Source organism: Crotalus tigris, unplaced genomic scaffold, assembly GCF_016545835.1.
Source record: "Crotalus tigris isolate CLP2741 ecotype Arizona unplaced genomic scaffold, ASM1654583v1 scf7180000018455.1436977, whole genome shotgun sequence".
NCBI classification, from domain to species: Eukaryota; Metazoa; Chordata; class Lepidosauria; order Squamata; family Viperidae; genus Crotalus; species Crotalus tigris.
The window spans coordinates 679213-703042 of record NW_024097011.1 but is presented as its reverse complement, the minus strand read 5'-3'; the positions used below and the strand labels follow the sequence as shown (position 1 = coordinate 703042).

General features: G+C 36.1%; 1 protein-coding gene across 1 annotated transcript in view; it reads left to right on the top strand.

Annotated features, from left to right (window-relative positions):
* Positions 1 to 23830, top strand: part of EDIL3 (EGF like repeats and discoidin domains 3) — a 254850-nt gene that overhangs the window by 81551 nt on the left and 149469 nt on the right. The window contains exon 2 of the mRNA XM_039352624.1: positions 4940 to 5065. Coding sequence (XP_039208558.1) covers positions 4940 to 5065 — 126 coding nt within the window. The remainder of the gene's footprint in view (positions 1 to 4939; positions 5066 to 23830) is intronic.

The following is a 23830-nucleotide window of genomic DNA, read 5'->3' as shown; positions in this document are numbered from 1 at the left end:
AGGCCATGGAGGTTGCCGCCCTCGTTGCCCAGGCTGATGCCTGGTGGGACCTGCGTAGGGCGGACTCAATCTTTTTGTCCTCTGCCCTTAGTGCCTCATTTATGTCCCCAGGGATGTTGGAATTGGGAAACAATGAGTTCAAGGGCTCATCAATCTCAGGAATTTCCAAAAGGGAGGTCAGGGAAGGAGCAACATTGAACAATGTTCTCTCTGTCGCACCAGAGTTTAAGGGGGATCCTAGGTTCTCCCATTGTTTTTGAACTATATTTAGAAAAAGGGGAGGGCAGGGGATATGATTCTGTGAGACAGAGGGCTCAGTGTATATGGCATGGGGACCCTGGGATGTTGTTGGTGGGGTCTCCTGTTCTTGGGTGAGGTTTGCAGTAGTGCAGGCCTTGAGAAGCAGGGAATTGAAGAAAGAATGGTCAAAGAGACCGACAGGAGGGGTGGGGTCGGATGGGGTGATGCCCTCGTCCTCAGATAAAATCAGGCCAGATTGCTCAGCTCCTGTAGATTCCAAATCCGATGCGGGATCATCCATCCAATCCGGAGATTGTGAATGATACGTGGCCTGGGGGGGTGGCTGTGGGGTGTTGGAGGCCATAAATTGGGCCACAGCCTGGGCTATCATGGACTGGAGGGGGTTCGGGTTCAAGGCCTGGTTCTCAGGAGGGCGAAGCCCTGCTGCAGTAGGGGTGAATGTGGCCTGGGGCCCTGAGGTGTCCTGACTGGTTATACCCCTCCCTGAAGCCACTGTTGAGTTTGAATCTGACTGGGGAATTCCCCTGGGGGGAGACCAGGCCCTTGGGGCTGAGGCACTATGTGAAGAAAGGGGTTCAAAAATAGACCTTCCCATCGTGCCTGTCAGATCTGGGAGGCCGCTCTCAGTCTTTGGGACTCTTCCTCCCTCTGTGGCTCCCTGCTTGGCTGGGCTCGCTTGGTGGTGCTCTTTCCACTTGCCTCTGCTTGGCGTCTCCTCTTTGCCGGCTCGCTGCTTTTCTCTGCCATGATGAGTTGCTCTGGTCTCAACCTTGGCAAAACGCCCCCCTCGGCGCTGTACTTCACCAAGGGAGTCTACAGAGATACTTCAGCCCGTGAGGGGGGTGGGCGGGGAATTAGTGGGCACCGCGTCCCTTGGGAGCGAGCAGGCCCTCCCCGATTGAAACTGCTCTCTCTCGAAGAGCTTGCCACCGATGATCGAATACTGCCTTCAGGAGGAAGCTCCAGGCAGTCTGGGCCTCAGCCACACACAAAATGGCCACCGAGAGGCAATTCAAAATGGCGGCCACCAATTTCGCGCCCCAAAAAGCGGCCATTGGAAGGAGGCCTTGAGGCCTGGGGCCTAAGCTGCAACGAGCCCTCGTTCGGGTGAATCGCCTGGGCTCCTAATGCAGCTGGTGGCATGTAAATAGGCCGGCTGGGAAGCGCTGAGGTAGTCCAAGGCCTGATAGGCCTTCCCGGCTCCGAAAATTGGGCCGCGCCCAAATTCTCACCTGCTGCCTTCTGCTGGAGCCGAGGGACCTGGGAAGGCTCCCTCCGGGCTTGACGAGGTTCATCGTCGCTTGCGGAGCCCCCAGTGCGATCAGCAGCTTACCCTTGGTTCTCGGAGGTGCCGACCGTCAGCGTATGGAATCAGCGACCTCCGACGATCAGCTGGCAGTCGGAGATCGTCGGAGCAGCGTCTTGGTGGAAACGGAGTCTTGAGATCGAAGAGGTTTGATCTTGATGTCCCTAAACTGAGGGAGAAAGAAACAAGGGGAAAGTTTCCCCCACCCCCGGAGGGAGAGGATTGTGAGTCTGTCAGCCTGATTAGGCTTCAGACTGGGGATGATTGATCTTTGTTCTATATATAATCAATTCTAAATCAAATAGTAAATTATTAAATAATAGCCTGAGCTAAGTAATAAATGGAATTAAACAGTCTTCTGCTCCAGGAGCGAAGACAAAACGCGTCTTAAAGCAAAGAGACTAAGTCTAAAACTGGGGTGCACTTGACACAGAGGGGCATTGCCAATTTCAGACTTAGTCTAATTGGAGCAGATAGATTAAGACAACCCATCCGTGGGTTCTCCATCCAATCATGCTGGAGAAAAGCAGATGCTTTCAGGTATGGAAAGGCAGGTCATTGTTTCTCTGCTTGAACCAATACATAAATTAGTCAGATACTTAACTGACAAAAAGGGATACACAGCAAGCAAGAAACAAAGCTACCCATGTCAGTTTTCAAAATGACTGATTTCCCTAATACCTGGCAAAGTGAATGTGAATTTCTTCTCCTTCCCACTCATTTGAGAAAGTGTTGGCTTCATTGCAAGCTCTCTTGATGCTGAAATTGTCACAACAGAGTTGTTTCTTTGTAAATAGGTGTACTAAGGCTTGGATAGCTGTGATTTGTTTCAGCCCTTTCAGATGAAATATTTTATAATACCTCTTTGCAGAGCCAGGCAATTGTGATTATTTGATTGATTTACTATGGCCATCACATCAGTATTAACTGGTGATTCAGAGTGGAGATTTGTCCCGTATCCACTCTGAATCGACTTCATCTACATTATTGCTGATCATCGTTTTCTTTCCCTTCCTTCCACATATTCCAAGCATTATCTTTTTTTCCTTCTCCTTCCTTCCATTTTATTTATATATAAAATTCAATTGCATGAAGAACTGCAATTTTATATCCACTTATCAGGAAGTCAGTGCCATTTTTCTCAGTAAGATGACTGTTGAGTTGACATATATACATATATAAAAATCAAGTGTCCTTCAAAATGAACTTAACGTAGTAACTTTATACTGATCTCTATGTCATTCTCCTGGAAATGATTTGCTACTATGAGTTTCTGGGATCCATTTGATTTCCAGTCTAGCTTATAACCTTGATATTTCTGGATTTCTAACTATGTTCAGCCTTAATTAATATTTTTTAATTCAGCCAAGATCAGCTAGATGCAGCCACCCAGCTAGAGTGACATATATAGAGATTTAATATAAAGAATTTTGTTAGCCTGTAAAGACAGATGCATAACACATGAAAAGTATGCCCGATTTTCTGCTGAGAGATAACCACAATGTTGCCTGTTCTTCATGAAAATAATTGTATACAGCTATTGGCATACTGGTTTGCTTGAAAGTTGACTTATTTTCTTTTATTACGATCTTTAATTGTAATAGGAACTAATGAGCTTTGCTTGTGATTCAGTCTTGACTATTGTGATTCAGTCTTGTGATTCAGTCTTGATTCAGTCTTGATTATTGGTTTCTAATAGCTTTGAGAAAAAAAGAGGGAGAAGCAAAGAGTTTGAATATATCTGGACCTGGTGAACTTGTGTTTGAAGCTAAGGAGATACATAATGTTACATTGATCCATATTGTTGCTTTGAAAATCCCATTTCTTCTGCATTTTGATGTTGTTTTTACTAGGCTTTGCTTGTTCTAAATAAGAAGAAATTAATTTTTAAATTGACGAAGATTAATAGCATGTGATAGATGAATATGTGAAAAGAGAGATTTAGTTGATATATTGCATGAGCTGATTCTATTATTATTAAAACATTATGAAATACAGTGTACAGGTATGACAGAAAGAGAACTATTAATCAAATGCCTCTTTGACACCCAAGTGCTTAAATCAAACTCCAGTGAAATCAAATAGGTATTTTTAGATAATACTCTGCTTGACAGCTCTGCAGTTTAAAATGCTAAAATCAGTTGAGTATATGCTGAAGTTATATGTCATACTCTAGACAAATATATTACATTTTGTAAGAAATCAATTTGTCAATATACAGTCCAGCAGATGGAGGCTACAACATTTGATTTTTAGCTTACAATACCTCCTATCCTTTATACTTAAAAATCAAGTTTTCATTCAATTTTCCTGGTCTGCATTAAAAGAAAAGAACAATACTTATCCAAAACATCATATTTTGGATGAATTAAAAAAATACAATCCATAAAATGATGAGCATAAAAGATGGGAATTTTGCAACTTACTATTCAATATATATATAATAGTTATAAAAATAACTATAATATAAAAATAACTAGTAATAGTTATAAAAATAACTATATAGTCTTTGTCGCCAAGTCGCATTCCTAGAATGTCGTCTTATACGCCAGAAACTACCAGTATTTCTGGCGTATAAGACGACTCGGCGTATAAGATGACCCCCGTCATTGGCGCCGATTTTAACGCTTGCGGAAGTCGCCTTATACGCTGGCATATACGGTATATATATTGAATAGTAATTTGCTATTACTAAAATGTTATTAAAATGTTATTATATTATTAAAATGTATACACATTTTTTGGATTGCTAACAAAGAATAAGGGAGGATGGAATAGCTATTTCGAGCTTCTTAGCTCTCTTCAGCCAAACATACCCTTTTGAGAGTCGAACCTGGGCTGCTTACATATTAGGCAGCTGTGTTAACCTCTACGCCACAGGCTCTTTCTCGCTTTGTCACCTGTATCAGGGAGGGAAGAGACAAGGGAAGGAGATTTACCTACCCTGTTGGCCCAAATATGGGAGAAAGAAATCTTTCTTTCTTTTTCTTTTGCCTGTATCAGCTCAATCCAGACCCATCCACAGGCAGCAGTCGCCAACTGCGACACCATTTGTATATATACATTTTTTGGATTGCTAACAAAGAATAAGGGAGAATGAAATAGCTATTTCAAGCTTCTTAGCTCTCTTCAGCCAAACATACCCTTCTGAGATTCAAACCTGGGCTGCTTACATGTTAGGCAGCTGTGTTAACCTCCAGGCCACAAGCTCTTTCTCACTTTGTCAGCTGTTCTATATATATATATATATAGAACACCAGGTGGGGGAAGGCTACAATAGGCCCTATTTCCTAAGTATATATATTTCTTCTGAATGCTTATGAACATATATTGTTTACCATGCAGTTGAGCAATTCTTTTTTTCATTTATAGGGGATGCATGTGACTCCAATCCATGTGAAAATGGAGGCATCTGTGTGTCTGGTTTGGATGGTTTCTATACTTGCGAATGTCCTGATGGCATTACAGATTCCAATTGTTCTGGTGTTATGGAGGTTGGTAAGTGCAAATAAACAAAACAGCCAACATGTGAATATGCATTGTTATTTTCTAAAATATAAAAGTACAAATTTTCCTAACCCTTCTTGTAATAATCAAGCCATAATCTTCACTCCAAAAGGTTTAATTTTAGTCTTGTTTACTTCATATTTTCCACACTGGATGTCTTACTGGTTTGATAGCAGTGTGCATCATTTTAACAAATGTGATAGCAATTTTAAATATTCTGTATGTGGCTCTTATTAATATGACCTAAATAGGTGGCATGGAAGACATACATGAAATGTGGTGAATCAACATGCCTTCATCACCTGACTACAAAGAAGATCCATGCAGATTTACAAGGAAACCTAAAATACTGTCTTGAGAATACTACCATAGATCTTCTAGGTGGAAGTTATTTTTATTGGCTTCACCTGGATGGCATAATGCACATTTATGCCTTTAGTATATTTCAAAAATCATAGATATTACACAGATTACAAATACCGGTAATCTGGAGCCTGCAGGCAGTATTGCATTTTAAAAATATATATTTTAATCTTTTTTCATGTCTATGTCCAGTGGATGGAAATAAACTTTCATGGACCAAGAAAGTGAATATCGTATGGTTGGGAGGCAAGTGAAGTTTTGCAACTAGCCACAGTGAAATAGAAGCTAAAAGAATTACTGCTTCAAAGTTAAATTACACTTGATCAAAGAACTTCCTGGATGCTTGTTTTATTGCAGTGAATTTTAGATCCATTTTTCCAGTTAATAGGGGGAAAAATGAGAAAGACTTGCTATCTGCCAGCTGTATAAAATCCACCTGGGACTCCTGAATCAATCTTTCCATCTCATGAATCATTTGCAGTAAATAAGGCTTTAACAATCTAAGAGAAACAGTGGCAACTTTTCTATTATGCTCTTAGTAGCAAGAGTTTCAAATTGTGAATATAATTAACTCATGTCATGTATTCTTTTTTGCATATGATTATCTTAGTTCATGTGGATGGCCCAATATTTTTGCATGCAGTCAGACTTGTATCTATGGTACAGTATGTGATCTTAGATCAGTAGAGTTTACACTCAAGATTTTCTGTTTTCTACTAAGGTTGTTCATTCTTGTTAGCTGAATGTGAAGGGTTTTCAGAAGAGGCTCAAGGCTCATATAATCGGTTTTCTAATTACAATTTCTGTCAAAATTTCCATGACTTATACCTCATTTTAATCATATTTGCTCCATATTTAGCAAATTGTTATATTTATTTTATGCTCTTAATGACAATAATGTCAAATTTGATGGTTCTATGATTCTATTTCACTGTAAATATCATTATTTAAGAAAAATCATATATTTATGCCACATTATTGGAGTTGTTGCTCCCCCCCCCATTTTACTCTATTGGAAAAAGAAGTATATGAAGCTCTGATGTCCAAATCTTGTTCCAGATTTGTATTGGACTATCTATCCAAATTTATGTTTCTAAATGACCCTTATTTGTGGTCATTTGATACTCATTTTAGGCACATTTTTACATAAACTCTTTTTGAAAGCAAGTTGCAAATACCTTTCATTTCAGGCTTCTCCCTCAAGTGCAGTTGGGTTTGTTGTAATGTTAATCACAAATTCCACCATAAATTCCTTAACAATTTAAAATTTGCTATCTTCTGGTATATATTTGAGAAACAGTGCAATTTGGTCATATACGTCTAGATTCAAATCAAAGGCATTTCTTTCTCCATGACCATATTACCCTTTCTGAAATATGGAAAATTTGTGTATTCCTATACTGGATCAGACTTTGTAAATTTCAATATAAGCACAAGACCAATAAGTCAATGTCAATCAGTGAACACTATCTTCATACGCATCCATGCATTAACAAATAAAGTACTTGTCATGTAATTCTAGACCTGAAAATCAGATAATTATCAACATTTGTTAAAATGGAATTCTGATCACAAAGCTATCAACAGTTAACAAAACTAGTGCAGATGTGCTTTTCTGGAAGAGGGGAAGTACTCTGATTAGGTATTGCTTATGTTTCTATTTTATTTTGGAGTATAATTTTTTTGTCATCTACTTAACATAAGCACTCTAACTAGAGAAACATTTGGCTGAACAAGATTGGTTTTGCAAATGAAGAAGCAGATATCATCAGGCCCATTTGATTCATTCAAAAATGGCTAAATAGGTTGCAATTTAGCATGAGAGCCCCAATGCTTTCAAAGCAAGGCATTTAATTTTAGCTCCTATTTTTGGTGGCACAAAAAAAGAAATAAGCATCAGCAGCTGCAGTGATTCATTGACACACTGGTTAAATAATAACAACTGAAAAGTATGGGATCTGTCTTGCTTTAACCAGTGACATCTTTTAGGTTAATATAAAGTAATAATATGAATAAATATAAATGAGTTTTGGAAAATGATTGTGGGTAATTTCCAGTTTAGTTTGTAACAGGCACACTCTGCATATGTCCAGACTTGAACATGCACATACATCACTTATTAGCAAAATAGAACAAGAATCAGATGAAAGCAGAAAAAAAGGGAATATATGAACAGACAAAAGTGCATAATATCTAAATATCAAGTCACAGAGTTTTTCAGAATCACTAAAACAAATACTGTTGGGTAATTAGTATGAACAGTCCCAAAGAACCATGACTGTTTTTATCTTCCCGATGTTTCTAGGGAGCTCTTATTAAATTTATCAAATCTATGGTCATAACATCTATCATACCACTTATTATTAAGCCTATACTGTACCATCCAGTACTTATACTAACATATATGTCTATGCCTGTATGGATACCTTATTCCTAAATAGTTGATAACAATTCTATTTTTGTTGCCTAGATTTACTCTAAAGTCTTCAGCCACCATTTAACCACCTCCAAATTGGTTTCATTGCTGTCAATTGCTTTTGAAGCATTGATTAAGCAGTTTTGCAATCTGTGCTGGGGTAACAAAAGAAAGATGCTGGCTAGCTGTAGCTTCTCATCACTCTGCTGAATGGTGAATCTGCCAGACTCTTCTCCTTTCATCTTGTCTAGTGCTGGTTAGTGCTGGTTAGTGCCGGTTAGCTGAAGTCAAAACCTGCTCCTTCTTTACCATTAGTTGTCTGTTGAGCTGATAGTTAGAAATGCCTCTTTTCTTCTCACCTACATGACAGAAATCTTTCTCCTAAACACCTGCATGCTGATGCGAACTATGTTTTCTTTTTTATAATTGGGAACTAGGTATGGTGCAATGCTCCATAGGCTGCCTTAAAGTTCCCTAGGAGAAAACAAAGAGTAAGAAGAGCTGATGCTAGCCACTGCGCGGCTTTTGTTCCACAAGGTAATTTGAAATTGACCTGAAAGGTCCTGAATTTTAGAGACAATTTCTCCCAGAAAACGTCTTCTGGCTGGCTTCCTTAAGATTTATTTTAAAAGGTTTGGTTGAAGCTATAAGAATAAAGACTTTATTAAACCAAGCTGCTTTCTCACAGAGTGCCAGCTATGCCTGAACGACCTCTTCTTTCTTCTTCTCACATATTTAGACATAAATTTTGCTTCGCAGACTGAAGTCTGTTGCAGATCTGCAGGAATTAACATGGCATGAAAAGACTAGAGATTATTACACAGTACTAGGAAGCTTGGAAAGTAGGTTAGAGTTTCATTAAGCCTCTTGGAGCACAAGGTCTCCAGTTGTCAGGGCTAAATGTTAATACAATTTATATGATTGTTTAATGCTCAGAAGCCTTTGACCTATTTACACAGGAGTGAAATATCCAGATTCCAGTATTGTAAGAGTAGTTGCAGGTTCCTATTGTTCATTTTAATCTGCTGTGACCACACCAACATTTTGACCTCTTTGGATATTTTTCCCCATTGACCAGGCAAAAACCTGTCATTGAGATTTAATGCATTAAAAGAAAAGCTTATTAGACTAAGCAGTCTAGAAGAGAGCTGTATTGATATATTGCAGATCATGAGGCAATTATCCTCTCTGTCAAATATTTCCAAGCTTACAAGCAGTGATCACAGAAAAAGGAATGTGATGAACTAATTAAAAACAATATCAATCAAACCCAAACATATATTTTTCTTAGTCCCTAAATGTTTTGTTGCAGCGGGTGAGATGTTGATTCAAACTGGCCAAAGCTATTTTACACCCAAGGGACTGCCAGAATTTTCCATTTGTTCTCCTCATTTTGGCAGAAGAGCCAAAGGTTTTTTATTTATTTATTTAAAAAAGCATTTTTGTTTGTGTGTGTGTGTGTGTGTGTGTGTGTGTGTGTGTGTGTGTTGCTCTTCTTTGCAATGATGTAAAAATTGCTTTGGCAACTGCATTATCAGTCCAGGTGATTTCATAAAATAAGTGATTGGGTGGCTAACAATGAATGCATAGTTAGATATTTTGACAATAAAATGCACAAGAATTTTAGGACAAAGGCCAGATAAAATCTCTGCTGTCCAATCCCAAATATTCAGTTCCTGGGACGGAGCCAATAGAGGCAAGATCCTTGTTTCACAACATCTAACTCTTTCCTCTCCATGATTCTTGAAATGATTAGATTGCTGCATATTATAGCAATTTATTTTTTTTCTTGCCAAAGGCTACTAAAGAAAGTGGAGATGAGGATTAATGTTATCAGTTGTGATTTTCAGTGCCTTCTGGTTAAGTGCCTTACAGTCTAATAAGTAATCTTGTAATGTGTTTTTACTCTACTTCAGACATCAGTTATGATACCAGGATTGTATCCAAGTGCTAGCAGAAATCTATGTCACTCACATCAGGCAAACCATCAACTTTTTCTATTGATTTTCTTTTATTTTTATATACTATCCTGTTCCAAATCATTCATTTAGTTCACAGAACTTGTATTTGGATAGGAGCTACAATTGGTGTGTTTGACTGGAAAGATGGAAGTTTTTGTTTTAAGCTAGAGCAAACTGCTGTTAGATACATTGTAATTTTCTATTGCTGAATTCTGTGGTTCAACATTGAACTATCCATTATAAAAGTATAGGGATCCATAAATTCATAAATAGATATTCTGACACAGTACAATATATGATATCATGTTGGATTTGTTCTCTTCCTTCCCCTATTGATATGCAAAAAGTAACCACAACTCCTTACCAACTGATAGTACTATTCTCCCTAACTATAGGGAACAACAAAATGTCCATGGGGTGTGATTATATATTCAAGCTTGTTTTGCTTTTAAAATGTATTTATTTACTGTTATATTAGTAATGAAGAAGCAATATATATTTACAGATTCTGATGATGTGATAATTTAAGAAAAATATATCCATGGTGAATACTGTACTTGCAAGTCATATTTTAATGAAAAGATACATAACCTTTTCAGGTTCAAAATAGACTATAAAATGAAATAATGAATCTTCCTGATGAAAATGTCATAATTTTACAATTTTATTTCTGCATCTTGAATATATTTCATGTTCTGTTATCAAAGTATTTTGATGTATTATTTTTCTGAAAATACAAGTAATTAACAGATTCCTGAAATGTAGGAGCTATATTAACATTTAGTATTCAACAAAATCATTTAACTCAAATAATTTTCATAGGTATATACACAAGATGGTTGCACAAGTTTCTTGAAATTAATATTATTATTATAAAACATTTTTAGGGAAAGGCACTCATAATTATTAATTAGATTTTTAAGCAGCAGCCTTAACATGGCATACTGTCTTTTCTGTCCTACAGTTGAAATAAATTTCTTTAGAAAAAAAAATCCATTTGCCTTATTTGGCACAGTACCATGGCATAGTAACTTAGAATGCTAAACTTTTGAAGTTGTATACTGAAAATAGTTAGAATCTGGCAGTGATCTTCCTTAGGTGGCAAAGAATACTACTACTGCAGGAGCTGGCTTTCAGGTTGTGGCTACCATTAACAGTAGAATGTACATAATTAGGTTTTCAAGGGTTGGGAATGGGGGGGGGGAGTAGGATACAAAATGCTATAATTAGGAACATCTATGGAGAGGGAGGGATGAAGACCACAGCTGTTCATAGTCCTGACCTTCATATGCCCCTGGTAGTAGGTCAGGTTGACTGAAATTTGAAAGCATTTATGGATTTTGTTCTTTCCATACCATAGAAAGGCATGCCATTCTAAGTTGTAAGTTGTGTCCTCCTAAGTACGGTAATCTTTTGCGTCTAAGGGTTATCCATTCTTTTAGCCATGTTAATGCAGCTGCTTGATAATATAGAACTGAGTCTGGTAGCCCAAATCCTCCATTTTCCTTTGCTTCTTGTCACATTTTAAATCTAATTCTGCTTTTTTCCCTTGCTAAATAAAATTTAAAATTGATGTATCATTTGCATTCTTTTAGAGGGTCCTTGGGATCATCTGGAGGATTATCTGTGTCCTCAGGGTCACCTGAGTAGTGCAAATGTGTCTGGAACCTCCTGACTGCAGGATGTTTTGCCCTGTTCCTGTAGTCTGCAATATTTTCTGGAAATCCATTCATATTCCTGCATCATTTGAGGGTGCATAGCTAGGTTCCACACACATTTGCACCTCTCAGGTAACCCTGAGGACACAGATAATCTTCCAGATGACCCCAAGGACCCTCTAAAATAATGCAAATGACCAGCTATCTGCAAGGAATATAAATCCTTCTATTTCCCACCATCTAGTCAGAGCTGAAAAAGCTTCTTGGATGAGAAGCAAAACGTCTTCAAAGAAAAACAAGAAAGTGCAGTTGCCTCCTGAAAGCACCATTGGTGATCCTAATCAATGATGATCCTAATCAATGCATAAGCAATGGACAAGTCTAATGAAATATATATATGGAAGATGTCAAGAAGAATTAAAGCAGGATTTTACTGCAAATAGTTTATATTACTGTAAATTAACTATTTTTATTAAATAGAAGTCAATGAAACATGTAAAGAAAAATGGTATCATTGGAATTGGACAACATAATTTTTGTAGTAAATCAACACAAACATTTGGGAAACAGTTGCTTGGAAATAATCTCTAGTTAGGTGAAAGGATGATAAATAGAAACAAACCTTAGGCTGATAAATGTCTAGGATAATATAATAGATATATGGATGAATGTTATAGATAATTCTATAACACCTTCAGAAATTGATCTACTTTTCTGAAAAATTGCACCTATTTCTTTTCAGATATCCCATTTGATAACAATATGATTGTTGTAGTTGTTTTAAAAAGCTTAGCAAAAGAATCAAATTGCTTCAGTTTCAGTGAAAATTCCCTAGTCTGAAATGTTAGTAGAAGAAAATAGTTCCTCGATATAAGAGGATCTTTCGAGTGCTGAGAACATTCACTTAAAAGATGCTGAACTCGTGAAGCCACATAGGCATATCACACCTAGGGGTGTCTCCAAAGAGATCCAAAATGGCAAGATAGAGGCTATGACTATGTGACCAAAGCCCTGCCCCTTTGTTACATATATTACAAGTGGACAAGTCTTCTACTAAGTAGTTGTACAGCCCTCTTGACTTTTGTGATTCCGCTTAGCACAACACAGTTCTTTAATTGGCTTTTCTTCTTGTCTAAAATAGGCCCATGATCTTTTTGATAGAATAAATTATCCGCAGAAACTAATACATCCATGGTCTGAAATAAAGAATCAAAATCTTAGTTTTCTTCCTTCCAGGTTTTCATGGGAAACATTATATTCTTGAACTGAGGACCAGTTTCAAGAAGGGAAACTGTTTAGTAGTTAGGTTAAAGGCAGAGTGGGTATCTTCTGTTTCTTAATATGCTTGCATGCCTTTGCCAAACTCACAATCTTTTCACATTTTCATACATTAAACATCTGCAAGATGGGAAAAGAAAGGCTAGTTGTCTCTTTTAGATAAGCCACTAAATTTCTAGAAGCCAAGAGGAAACAAAATTATAGTTATATTTCTACTCCTTTTGATTTAGTTTCCTTGTCTGTCTTTTTAGACAGTGAATGAATAGGCATAAAGCTGTCTGGAGAAGGAAGGCCTTTCTTATTTCCTTTTTTTTGTGGGAAGTATCTGTAGTTTTTCACATAAATATGACTAATCTTACTATTTTTTTCTAAATTTCTAAGCATTTTTTAAAAATTGTGCCCTTGCATACAGATAAAGTCTGCTCTAAAATGGGAAGAAATCATAATACAGACACATGGCTGAAAGACTATGAGTTATGCCTGTCCTGAAAAATAGCTATTATATCCATGAATGGTAGGAACAAAGATGTATGACAATCCTACAAAGCGCATCAATGTTATTATCTAGGCTCCCAGTGTGTTGGATATTTCTAAGGGATTCTCATGGGGAAAGTCAATTGTAAAGTCAATGCAATTTATTAAATTCTGGGAGGTTTATGATCTGTACTGCACATTTTCCTTTCTCTTTCCACAGGCCTTTGTGCTGAGCCAATTTGGCCTGTGGCTGCTTGGAAATGAACATTTTCTCATATGCTGTAGTAATAAGCATAACATCTTCTATGAGTCAAACTTGGCTTTTGGACATGTTCATAAGGTTTGGCCAGCAAATGTATTGATTTAACACTGCCAACTTTTTAGTTGGTTTGGTTTTGTTTGGTTTGGTTTGGGTTGGACTCTTTGACTCCATAGTAGAAGCCCCATTCATTCAAGTGCTAACTAGATGCAGTCCTGATTAGCTTTTCATGATCAGCTGTGTTTTATTACTACAAGTGTTCTATAGAGGAGGTGTCTAAGTCTTTTTGAGTGTTTTTAGAGAGACTAGTGGGTTGCCATTTAAATATAAATGTCTAGTCTAGGGAAAAGTAGTACTAGGGGTGACATGATATTAGTGTTCCAATATTTGAAAAAAGAGGGGGTCAACCTATTTTCCAAAACATCAGAAGACAAGACAAGAAGTATTGGATGGAAATTAATAAAGGAGAGAACCAAGCTAGAACAAGAGAGAAATTTCCTGATAGTTGGAACAATGAATTAGTAGAATGACTTGTTTCCAGAAATTGTGGCTGCTCCAATATTGGAGGTTTTTAAGAAGAGATTGGACAACCATTTTTCTGAAATGGTATTGGGTTTTCTGTCTGAGTAGGGGGTTAGATTAGGAAATCTTCAAGGTCCTTTCCAACTCTGTTATTATGTTATCTCCCCCACAATGACTACTATTAACCAGCAGAACTGCTTGCCTTCAGAAGTTGTGGGTGCTCCATGACCAAAGGCTTTTAAGAAGAGACTGGGCAGCCATTTGTCTGAAATAGTATAGGGTTTCCTGCTTGAACTGGGGGTTGGACTAGAAGACCTCCAAGGCTCCTTCCAGCTCTCTCATTCTGTTAATATTATTATGAATAAAGTGGTATATAGTCAAATAAAGTGTTTATTCTTTCAGTGATATCCTACTTTCCCCAATTGACTGATGCTCAAAATGACTACCAATTCCTTGTTGCCTTTTGATTGATGAGGAGCATTTCTTTGTTTAATATGGGTAAAAGATCAATTTGTTTCTCTTTATGCATGGTTGACAGTGAATGCTGTTTTAAAATGGAACAGTTTTCTTTGATTTTAACTCTTGAGGATTTTAGCCATGGGCAGTAATATATTGTCTCAAATCTCAACTTCAACTATTGAAAAATATTATACCACTTTTTCAAAGTCAGAGGCCATATTGCTCAGTCATCAGAATTACCAGAAATGGTAGGCCTGTTTTGTGACACTTTCAAGCCCTTTTAAAATTAAATGTTCAACAAGACATAAAATCTGCAGTTCCAGATGTTTTTAACTGTATGAAGTTGAAAGTAAAGGAAATTCTAAACTCTGACCACATACATCCATATCTTTCCATCTCCTATGCCAAGAATCACTTCACAGAATACATTGCCATTTCCTGTAGAAATGTTCACCCATATTTCCAAATTTTGCTGAGAGTCTGTAGTTCAATAGTAGAGCCTCTGATTTGTATATAATAGATTGCAGATTTAATTCATGGATAGCTATACCTGGCTTGGTCTATCCATCCTGCTCACCAATCTCTACCAGAGTCATTAGATATTGGGCTCTGCTCTTATTCTGTACAAGTTGCAATGGACCACAGGAAACTGTGAATATTTTTTTAATCATGTACTTGCAGATAGATAGTTTGCTCATAGGTCAATCTGTTTCTGCAGAGTTTGATGTCTCTTCATAATTCCCACCAAACACTCAGTGAGAAACCTGGGGGTCTTAAGCCACTGTGAGTTCTCGTTCTGACTTAGGCAGAGTCAGCTAAGTGACCTTGGGCCAGTCAGTCTCTCTCAGCAATAGAAAGAAGGCAATCCACTTACAAAAAAGTTTCCAACAAAGTCAAGAGTCAAAGTACACACATACCCACACATACACATACATAAGCATACTGATAAATAGTAATTTTGCTCATGTGCTAATGACAACAATGATATTCAGCATGAATTCATTTAATTCAATGAAGTAAACACCTCAGCCATTCAAAATATTCCTAATAAAATCTGAACTTGGTATTTTCACATAAGCAATCCTAAAATGTGTAACACAGGTAGTCCTCGACTTATAACCATTTGTTTAGTGACCATTCAGAATTACCACAGCACTGAAAAAATGACTCATGACTGCTTTTCACTCTTATAATGGCTGTAGCATTACCATGGTCACGAGATCAAAATTTGGTCACTTGACAACTGACATGTATTTATGACATGAAAGTTGCACTGTCCTGGGGTCATGACCATTTGTAAGTTCCCAGCTGGCTTCCAATAAGCAAAGTCAATGGGGGAAGCCAGATTTACTTAATAACCACATGATTCACTTAACAACCTCATGATTCATTTAACAACTAATCATAAAATGGGGCACAACTCACTTAACAATTGTCTTGCTTACAAATAGAAATTTTAGGCTCCATTGTGGTCATAAGTCAAGAACCACCTGTATGTAGATTGACTGTTTCTTTTTCCCTCTTTCTAATTTTTATTTATTTTTTCATACTTGTGAGTTTGTTCACATTTTGCATGTTTCAACCATAGAAGCTGATTGCAATTAAATTGTATACATTTTAAACTAATAGCTAAATCTGTTGAATGTGCAAGTATTAATACATATAGCACAATGTTTATATAATCTGATCCCTTTTAAATGTTTTAGTAGAGTATAGATTAATTTAGAATCTTAACATACAATTATTTGAATTTGAATCATATTATGGTATAATAGTATACTGTATAGTAAGTAGATACCACCAACATTTGGAAGAAAATGTTTTTTTTAGAACATGTTAAATAATGTTTTAGAACATTATTTAAAAAACAAAAACAAACCCTACTTGGCAAATTTGCTTAGGGAGGTCCATGAGAGGATGATGTCCAAGAAATGCAGAAAGTAAAATTTTCCTCCTAAATCCATGTCACATTCATGTCCTCCTCCTCCTCCTCCTCCTCCTCCTCCTCCTCCTCCTCCTCCTCCACCACCACCACCACCACCACCACACTATCACCCCCACCCAAACAGATTCATTTGCTTTTCTATTTTATCCTGTCTAAGCAGATATATCCTTCTTTAGCTTTTCTGTGCCAGGGTCAGCAAGACACTTCCCATTGTTCTTCACAGCATTTTTGAAAAGGCAAGTTAAAAAAAACTTCCAGAAACATATCTCAAGAACAACTGAACTAAGATATAGTCAAAAGTTTTTAATGAGGTGCCCAAAAGTTAATCAAGCAACTATACATTTGCTAAAATTAAATCAGGAGAAAAACAATCCTTGACAACCTTGTAATTCTAATAACCTTTTACAAGGTTATTCACTCATTCCTGTCCTTCATTCACCATTTTATAATGATCTCTATTTTCTTCCTATCTTTCATTATGTTTCTTAATTAATGTGTAAAATAAACAATACAAAGTACAAATCTCTTCATATGCTTACAGTATTTTTTATATATCTGAAAATGAAGGCTAATTTTGGGGAGACATGTTATCAAATGATATTAGAAGAAATGCATTGAATATGACATGTGATGCTCTTCATACTTGAGGGTCTTCTAAGTGAACTCTGTGAATGACATCTAGTGTTGCATTAGTGGATTTCCATTAACACAACAGCACTTTCTCTTATTTCCTGAAACGGTCTATCCCTATATCTCCTAGCTGTAGGGTAAGGAGGAACTGAAAATTCTTTTACCAAACTGCATATCTGTGTAGGAAAGGACAGGAGATATAATTTAGTATAACATGTAAATTTGTTCTTATTGCATTTGGTGAGAATATCCCTCAATTAAATAGTATGTATCATTAAGAGATGCTATTTTATTGAACTTTGGGAAATGAACTGTAAGTGTAGAATGTTGTTTCTGAATATTCTTATACCTCTGTATACAGTTTCCAATATTCTGTCACCTCATTATCACCCATCCATTAATGCTACCTAAAAGAATACATCTATATGACGGCACAGTGTTTAGAATACAGTATCGTAGGCTAATTCTGCTCACTTCCAGGACTTCTATCCTGACTGGCTCAAGGTTGACTCATTTTTCTATCCTTCTGAGGTTGGTAAAATGTGGACCCATATTGTTAGGGGCAATATGCTGACTCTGTAAACTGCTTAGAGATTGCTGTAAAGCACTATAAGCGGTATATAAGTCTAAGTGCTATTGTTATTCAGAGAGAAGACTGCAGATTTTTTTTCATCCCCATCTCTAAATCATCCCTGTTTCTTCTATTGTTACCATTCAGTGCATCATAACATCAACACCAGTCTTCTTTCATGTCACAATCTGAAAGACACAAATTCCAACTTTAAACATTTATACTGTACATGTATACACATAATCTATGTATTTTTTAATCCTTTCATTCCTAATTAAACATTCACTTTCACATCCCTGCACATATTCATTAACTCCAGAAGATCAAATTTTCATTTAGATCTACTCCATCTTTTCTTTTTTTCTTAGTTTCATAGATACATACTCCATTTTCCCACTTTCATGCCATCTATTAATTCACATTTTTTACTATTTATTCATTTTATATTCCAATTTGCAATATTCCATATGTTATGCTTATAATTACATGGGCCTATGGATATTTAATTCTATCACTAATTATGATTTTTGGTCAACTGACGCTTTCACATAAAGCTTTTTAGTAATGTAGCAAAATAGCTTACTTCAGTTGTACCTAAGGCACTTGCAACACTCCCTGTTAACATTATGGTCATTAGTTGGGCACATGTTGGCCAATAAGCAGTGGTGGGATTCAGCCAGTTTGCACCAGTTCGGCAGAACCAGTAGCTAATTTTTTGTTGCCCATGCCCAGAATGGACTTCCGGAAGCAGCATCCACATAGAGAACAGGTTGTTCACATATTTGAATTCCACCACTGCCAATAAGGCACAAAGTCCATGTGTTCCCATGGATGCATTACAAGTCAAGATGACAACCATGACTACATCATTAAAATTTCTCCCTCCTCTTTTACAGCACATTTTAAAAGTTATAACATTTTGATCAGGTAGCTGCAACTACTATTTTTGACTTTTTGACATGCCCTCATGGTACATCTGCAAATATGGTTAATATCTGTAACTTAGACACTGTCTTGCAAGACAGACTAGTGTTGCCCATATGCTATTGAATAAAATAATACAAAATCAGAATCCATTTTTTTTCTTAGTAAGAGTGATCCTCAGTGTGGAATATTCAATAAATCTACAGCTTTAGAAATGTTTGACATGTCTGTAGCAATTATAAATAATTTGATACCATATGGTGGGGATAAGATTAGACTCATTTATCTGATAGAAGATGAAAACCTGAAATAATAAGGGATAAATTCTCCATAGAATTTGTAACTGCCATTTCCCTTAGGCATTTATATAAAAAGCAGTTAAGCACTTAAAATTCTAAGAAAGAAACAGTATGTATGAATTTTAAATAGTCTTTAATTATAAAAGGAATTCTAATAAATAAAATAAAATACCTTATAAAATCAATAGGTCTGACTTCTGTAGCAATGAAATTGAAAGTTGGATAAAAGCGTAGGTAAGCTGACTGACAATTTTGTTTCAAGTGTTTTTGACGAAAGGTTGAGTCACAGGGGCTGATAAACTTTTGATTCCCAGAAAACTTTCATTACAATAAAAAAAAGATCAATAAAAATTTTCACTCAGCCTACTTATGAGTAATATGCCAAGGAATTTACAAACCTCAATTTAATGTATTTTAGGAAAATATATTTTAGGAACCGGATTCTGTTTAATAATATTACAAAAGTGAATTCCAGACACTGCTCGGAATTTACTTTAAAACATTTCAGGGGCAGATATTTAATTACTCGTCATTTTCTTTTGCATATCTACAATTTATTAGATTTATATAACCACTATTCCTAAATGATTCTGAGTGGTTAACAGTATTAAAATAATTTTAAAATCTACACAAGAAACATAAATAGCACTTATTCCAAATATGAGCATTTGTGTCTACAAATAAAGTTTTCTTTATTATACACTTTGAGTTAGTTTTTGAGTGGAGAGCTGAGTTAAAAATTCAGAATCATCTCAAATCAAAGAAATGAGCAATCTGAAAAGTGTGAACTAATATAAAACATTTCACTTAATAAGACACATTCTAAATTGTCTAACACCTCTGTTTTTAACAGATATGTGTAGGATAATGGCTTATATGATTAGAAGCTTGAGCAAGCAGTTTTGGGCTACCTATCAGCAAAGTACAGAAGAACTGAGATTCAGTGGAAAAATGTGATCTACTGTCCTGATGTCTTGAATCAGACCCCAGCTGGTCTCTCTGAAATGGGATAATATCACAGAGCTAAGCCTGAGTAACCTGCACTTAACCTTGTTTTCTTTTAAACCTGCATGGATGCTTTTCTCCTTGTGGAAGAAAACACCACTCATGTCTTTGCAAGAAAAGAAATAATAACCCTATCAGGAGAAAGGCCTTTGCAGTTGGGGAAATGCCCCTGTCCACATACTATCTAGTGCTTCCTAGCAAATGAAGATCGAGCTCCAATTTATCACAGCTGTTTTAGAGAAAGCATCCTATAAGTTATTAGCGCTACAGGAAAAAAATCTCCTTTCAGAGCTGCCTTTTCTCCTTTCACATATGGTGAAAACTGTGAAGATGTGAAAGTTTTTGATTGATGAGTAATGTGATAGAAAGTTATACCACAAAGTTATTAAAGAACATATTGTACTGAGCTCACTGGGAATGTTTGTTCCAATATGTTAGGGTGTGTATTATAACAGCATTTCTCCTATACAATTTACTAGAGGGTGATGTAAAAATATCGGCAATAAACAACAATCAGAATAATCATATAGATTTTTCCTACTTTATACTTATATGTGTTCACTTAAAAAAGGATTTTACTTGATCTTTTGTCATCATCTAAATATTTATATTTAGTTGTCATTATCTAAATATTTATAAATAAATATTAAATTTATATGCTACCTGTCACACTATCCAAAATGATTTTGGGTGACTTACAATGTAAAATTAACAAAAATTAAATAAAAGACTAAAATCAAGACCATGGTCACTGTAGGGGTGGGCTTTTGTCTCTTATTCGATCAACCACCTCCAGCATAACATGCCCATTGGAGCACCAAGCCTCAGGAGTCAGATTTTAACACCCTTCCAGAAGGCCAGAAGGGTAGAAGCAGATCTCATATCTGGAGGCAAGATGTTCCAGAGGATGGAAGCCATGACAGAGAAGACCTCCCTGTCTTTGACCACATGAGCCAAAATTCTTTTGACGGGGTTTGAAGAAGGCCTCTTCTGCTGGTGTGAGTAAACTGGGCCAATATTATTAATATTATTATGGTTTATCACAAAGTCAGGCAGACGTTCAGACCAGATTTGACATATTTGTTCACTTATTGGGTTCTTCCCATGGGTTCTGATAGGCAAATATTATTGCATCAGAAAATAACAGAGTAACAGTGTTCGAAGGGATCCTGGAGGTCTTCTAGTCCAACCCTGTTCAATCAGGAGACCCTATACACTTCAGACAAATGGCTGTCCAGTCTCTTTTTAAAAGCCTCCATTGATGGAGCACCCACAACTTCTGAAGGCAACCTGTTCCACTAGTTAATTATTTTCATTGTTAAGAAATGTCTCCTTAGTTCTAAGATGCTTCTCTCCTTGGTTAGTTTCCATCCATTGTTTCTTGTCTTGCTTTCTGGTGCTTTGGAAAATAGGTTGACCCCCTCTTTTATGTGGCAGCCTCTCAAATATTGGAACGCTGCTATTATGTGTCATGTAGATGTAGAAGTTTAAAAATAGCTTTTACACATCTATTTTACTGCTATTTTAAGCATTAAATCACACTCCATAATTAGGCAAGCAGATGTGAAATTTTGGTATTGAGAAGTTCTGCAGATCATCTAAAAGGAAACGAGCCATATGCACTTTTCCTGACTAGTTCCTATTCGTAACATTGTCCTGGCTTCTATTATGCTTTGGTATTATGTCCTGAATCAAAATAAATGATGTAATATAATGTAATAATGTCTTTTCATTATTGATCACCTTTCTGACATCTCAATGTTGCAATTATAGATTTCAAATTAAGTCAGAGAGAGTCAATTGACATATAGTATTAGACTCCGAATAACAAAATTCATTTCCTTGCATATTTCTTCCTAAATTACTTATAACACTTTAATAAAAAAAATCAGAACTATATTTATCAATCTTTATGGTTTGCTTGTGACATCTCAGGAAAGTATATATTCTAGACATGTAATTAGAAGTAGCCTCAGTGATCAATATAATTGTCATAAAGAATAATATATAATACTCTCAAATGAGCTGTCAATATTATATATATATATATTGACAATATTATATATATATATATATATATATATATATATATATATATATATATATATATATATATATATAAAATTTGGATTTTAGAAATGTATATGATGTCACAGTTGTGACTGCTGCCTGTGGATGGCTCTAGTTTGAGCTGATACAAGGCAAAAGATTTCTCTCTCCCATATTTGGGCAACAGGTTGTAACATACAGCATTCTATATATATATATATATTCCCGAATACGCCAAGACCTGCATACCTGTACCCGTGAAAATCTACTAAAACAAATATATGCAGCAAATAGAATTCATATTGCATGGGTTTTTCTAATCTTAGTAGTATTATATTTCAGAACTAATTCAATGAAATTCAATGAAATCTGGCATACAATAGAACATGGGTCTTCAAATAAACATGGTCTAGTTTTTAACTAACACAGTCCAGTATTATTTTCCCCATTTACTTGTCATTCTCATTCAGCTTAATGGACAGGAATTGGCTTTCTTTTCTATTTTCCAAAAGAGAATAAGGTCTCATGAGGGAAGTGCAGGTTTCTTATACTCAGCTTAATTAGCTTAATTATTTCACTCTGACTAGCAATCTACAGCTTTCTTTGTTTTTCACATTTTTATTAAATCCCATGAGAAAATATCATGAGTGAACTCATCCCTTGGGCCTTGTTCAATTTGAAAAGCAGGAGCTATAGAGTAATGGAGACTTAATGCAACAAGTAAAACACAAATAAAAGTTGCAACATTTACTATTGCCTTACCATTTTAAATTGAGGACTAAAATATTATTAATGTACTATATATTAATAATTAATTATATATATTGTTAACAAAACTTTCAAGAACTCACATTCAGTTAGGCAGCCCAGTAAATTGTAACTCTGACTCATGAACAACACAATAAAATAAGACAATATACAAGAATAAGAAACATAATTAATCTATTTTATTGATAGCAAATGAATCAGTTTTTGCCTACTAAACACTGGAATAATATTATTCTGTTGACTGCAAAACAAAAGGGGCAAATATCTGTCTGTCTGTCTGTCTATCCATCCATCCATCTTTAATTAATAAAATTTATATTTATGGAAGTTTATTGCAAAACTTGGAGAAGATAACAGAAAATACCCACCTGCTGTACTTATAACAGTTAAAGAGAATTCTCAATTCTCTCTCTCTGCATGACCAGTCCAGGTGGTCAGTTTCAGTTCTGGCAAAGCATTGTCTGGTATAACCCTATGATAACCAGCACTTTGAGATAGGCCCAGAAACAACTGGAAGAAACTGCAGGAGCCTGTAGAATGAAATGATCTGCCAGCAATCTAACCACTGTACTCTGGAACAGTTTCAGCTTTTGAGCCATTTTCAAAGAAAGCTTTATATGAAGTGTGTTGTATAATGCATCCCTCTTTCTTAAGCAAGAATTATGCATCTGACAGGAACCCCAAATTACAAAACAGTTCCTTTTAGAGTAACTACCAGGATCAATAGGTTGGAACAGTTCATAGAATGACTGCTTTTTCTATTCATATACATTCATTTTAGGTTACAATTTTCTAGGGCATGAATAAGGAAAATTGACAGATGAAGACCTCCGTTTGTTCATACTTGTTTATTTTGGTTGAAAATTGGCAAGGTTGGGACTGCCCTATAATTAAGATAGTGTTCAATACTTCTTTGTTTATGGGGCATTGATTAAAGGTGGCAAATATAAGACCTTTATTGAAAAGTGCTTGTCAAGCACCAAGGAAATCAGAAAAAGCAGACAGTTCAAATAAACAAGCTTATTGCAACCTTCAGCTCTCTACAAAAATCTGAACTATTAACGATCAAAGCAAATTGGCAATAGATAAGACTCAGTGGAATTCAAGGTGGGCTGGACTTAAATCTCTTGTGAGTATGAAGGGACTTTAGGTTGATGATGCATTTGACCTTCCCT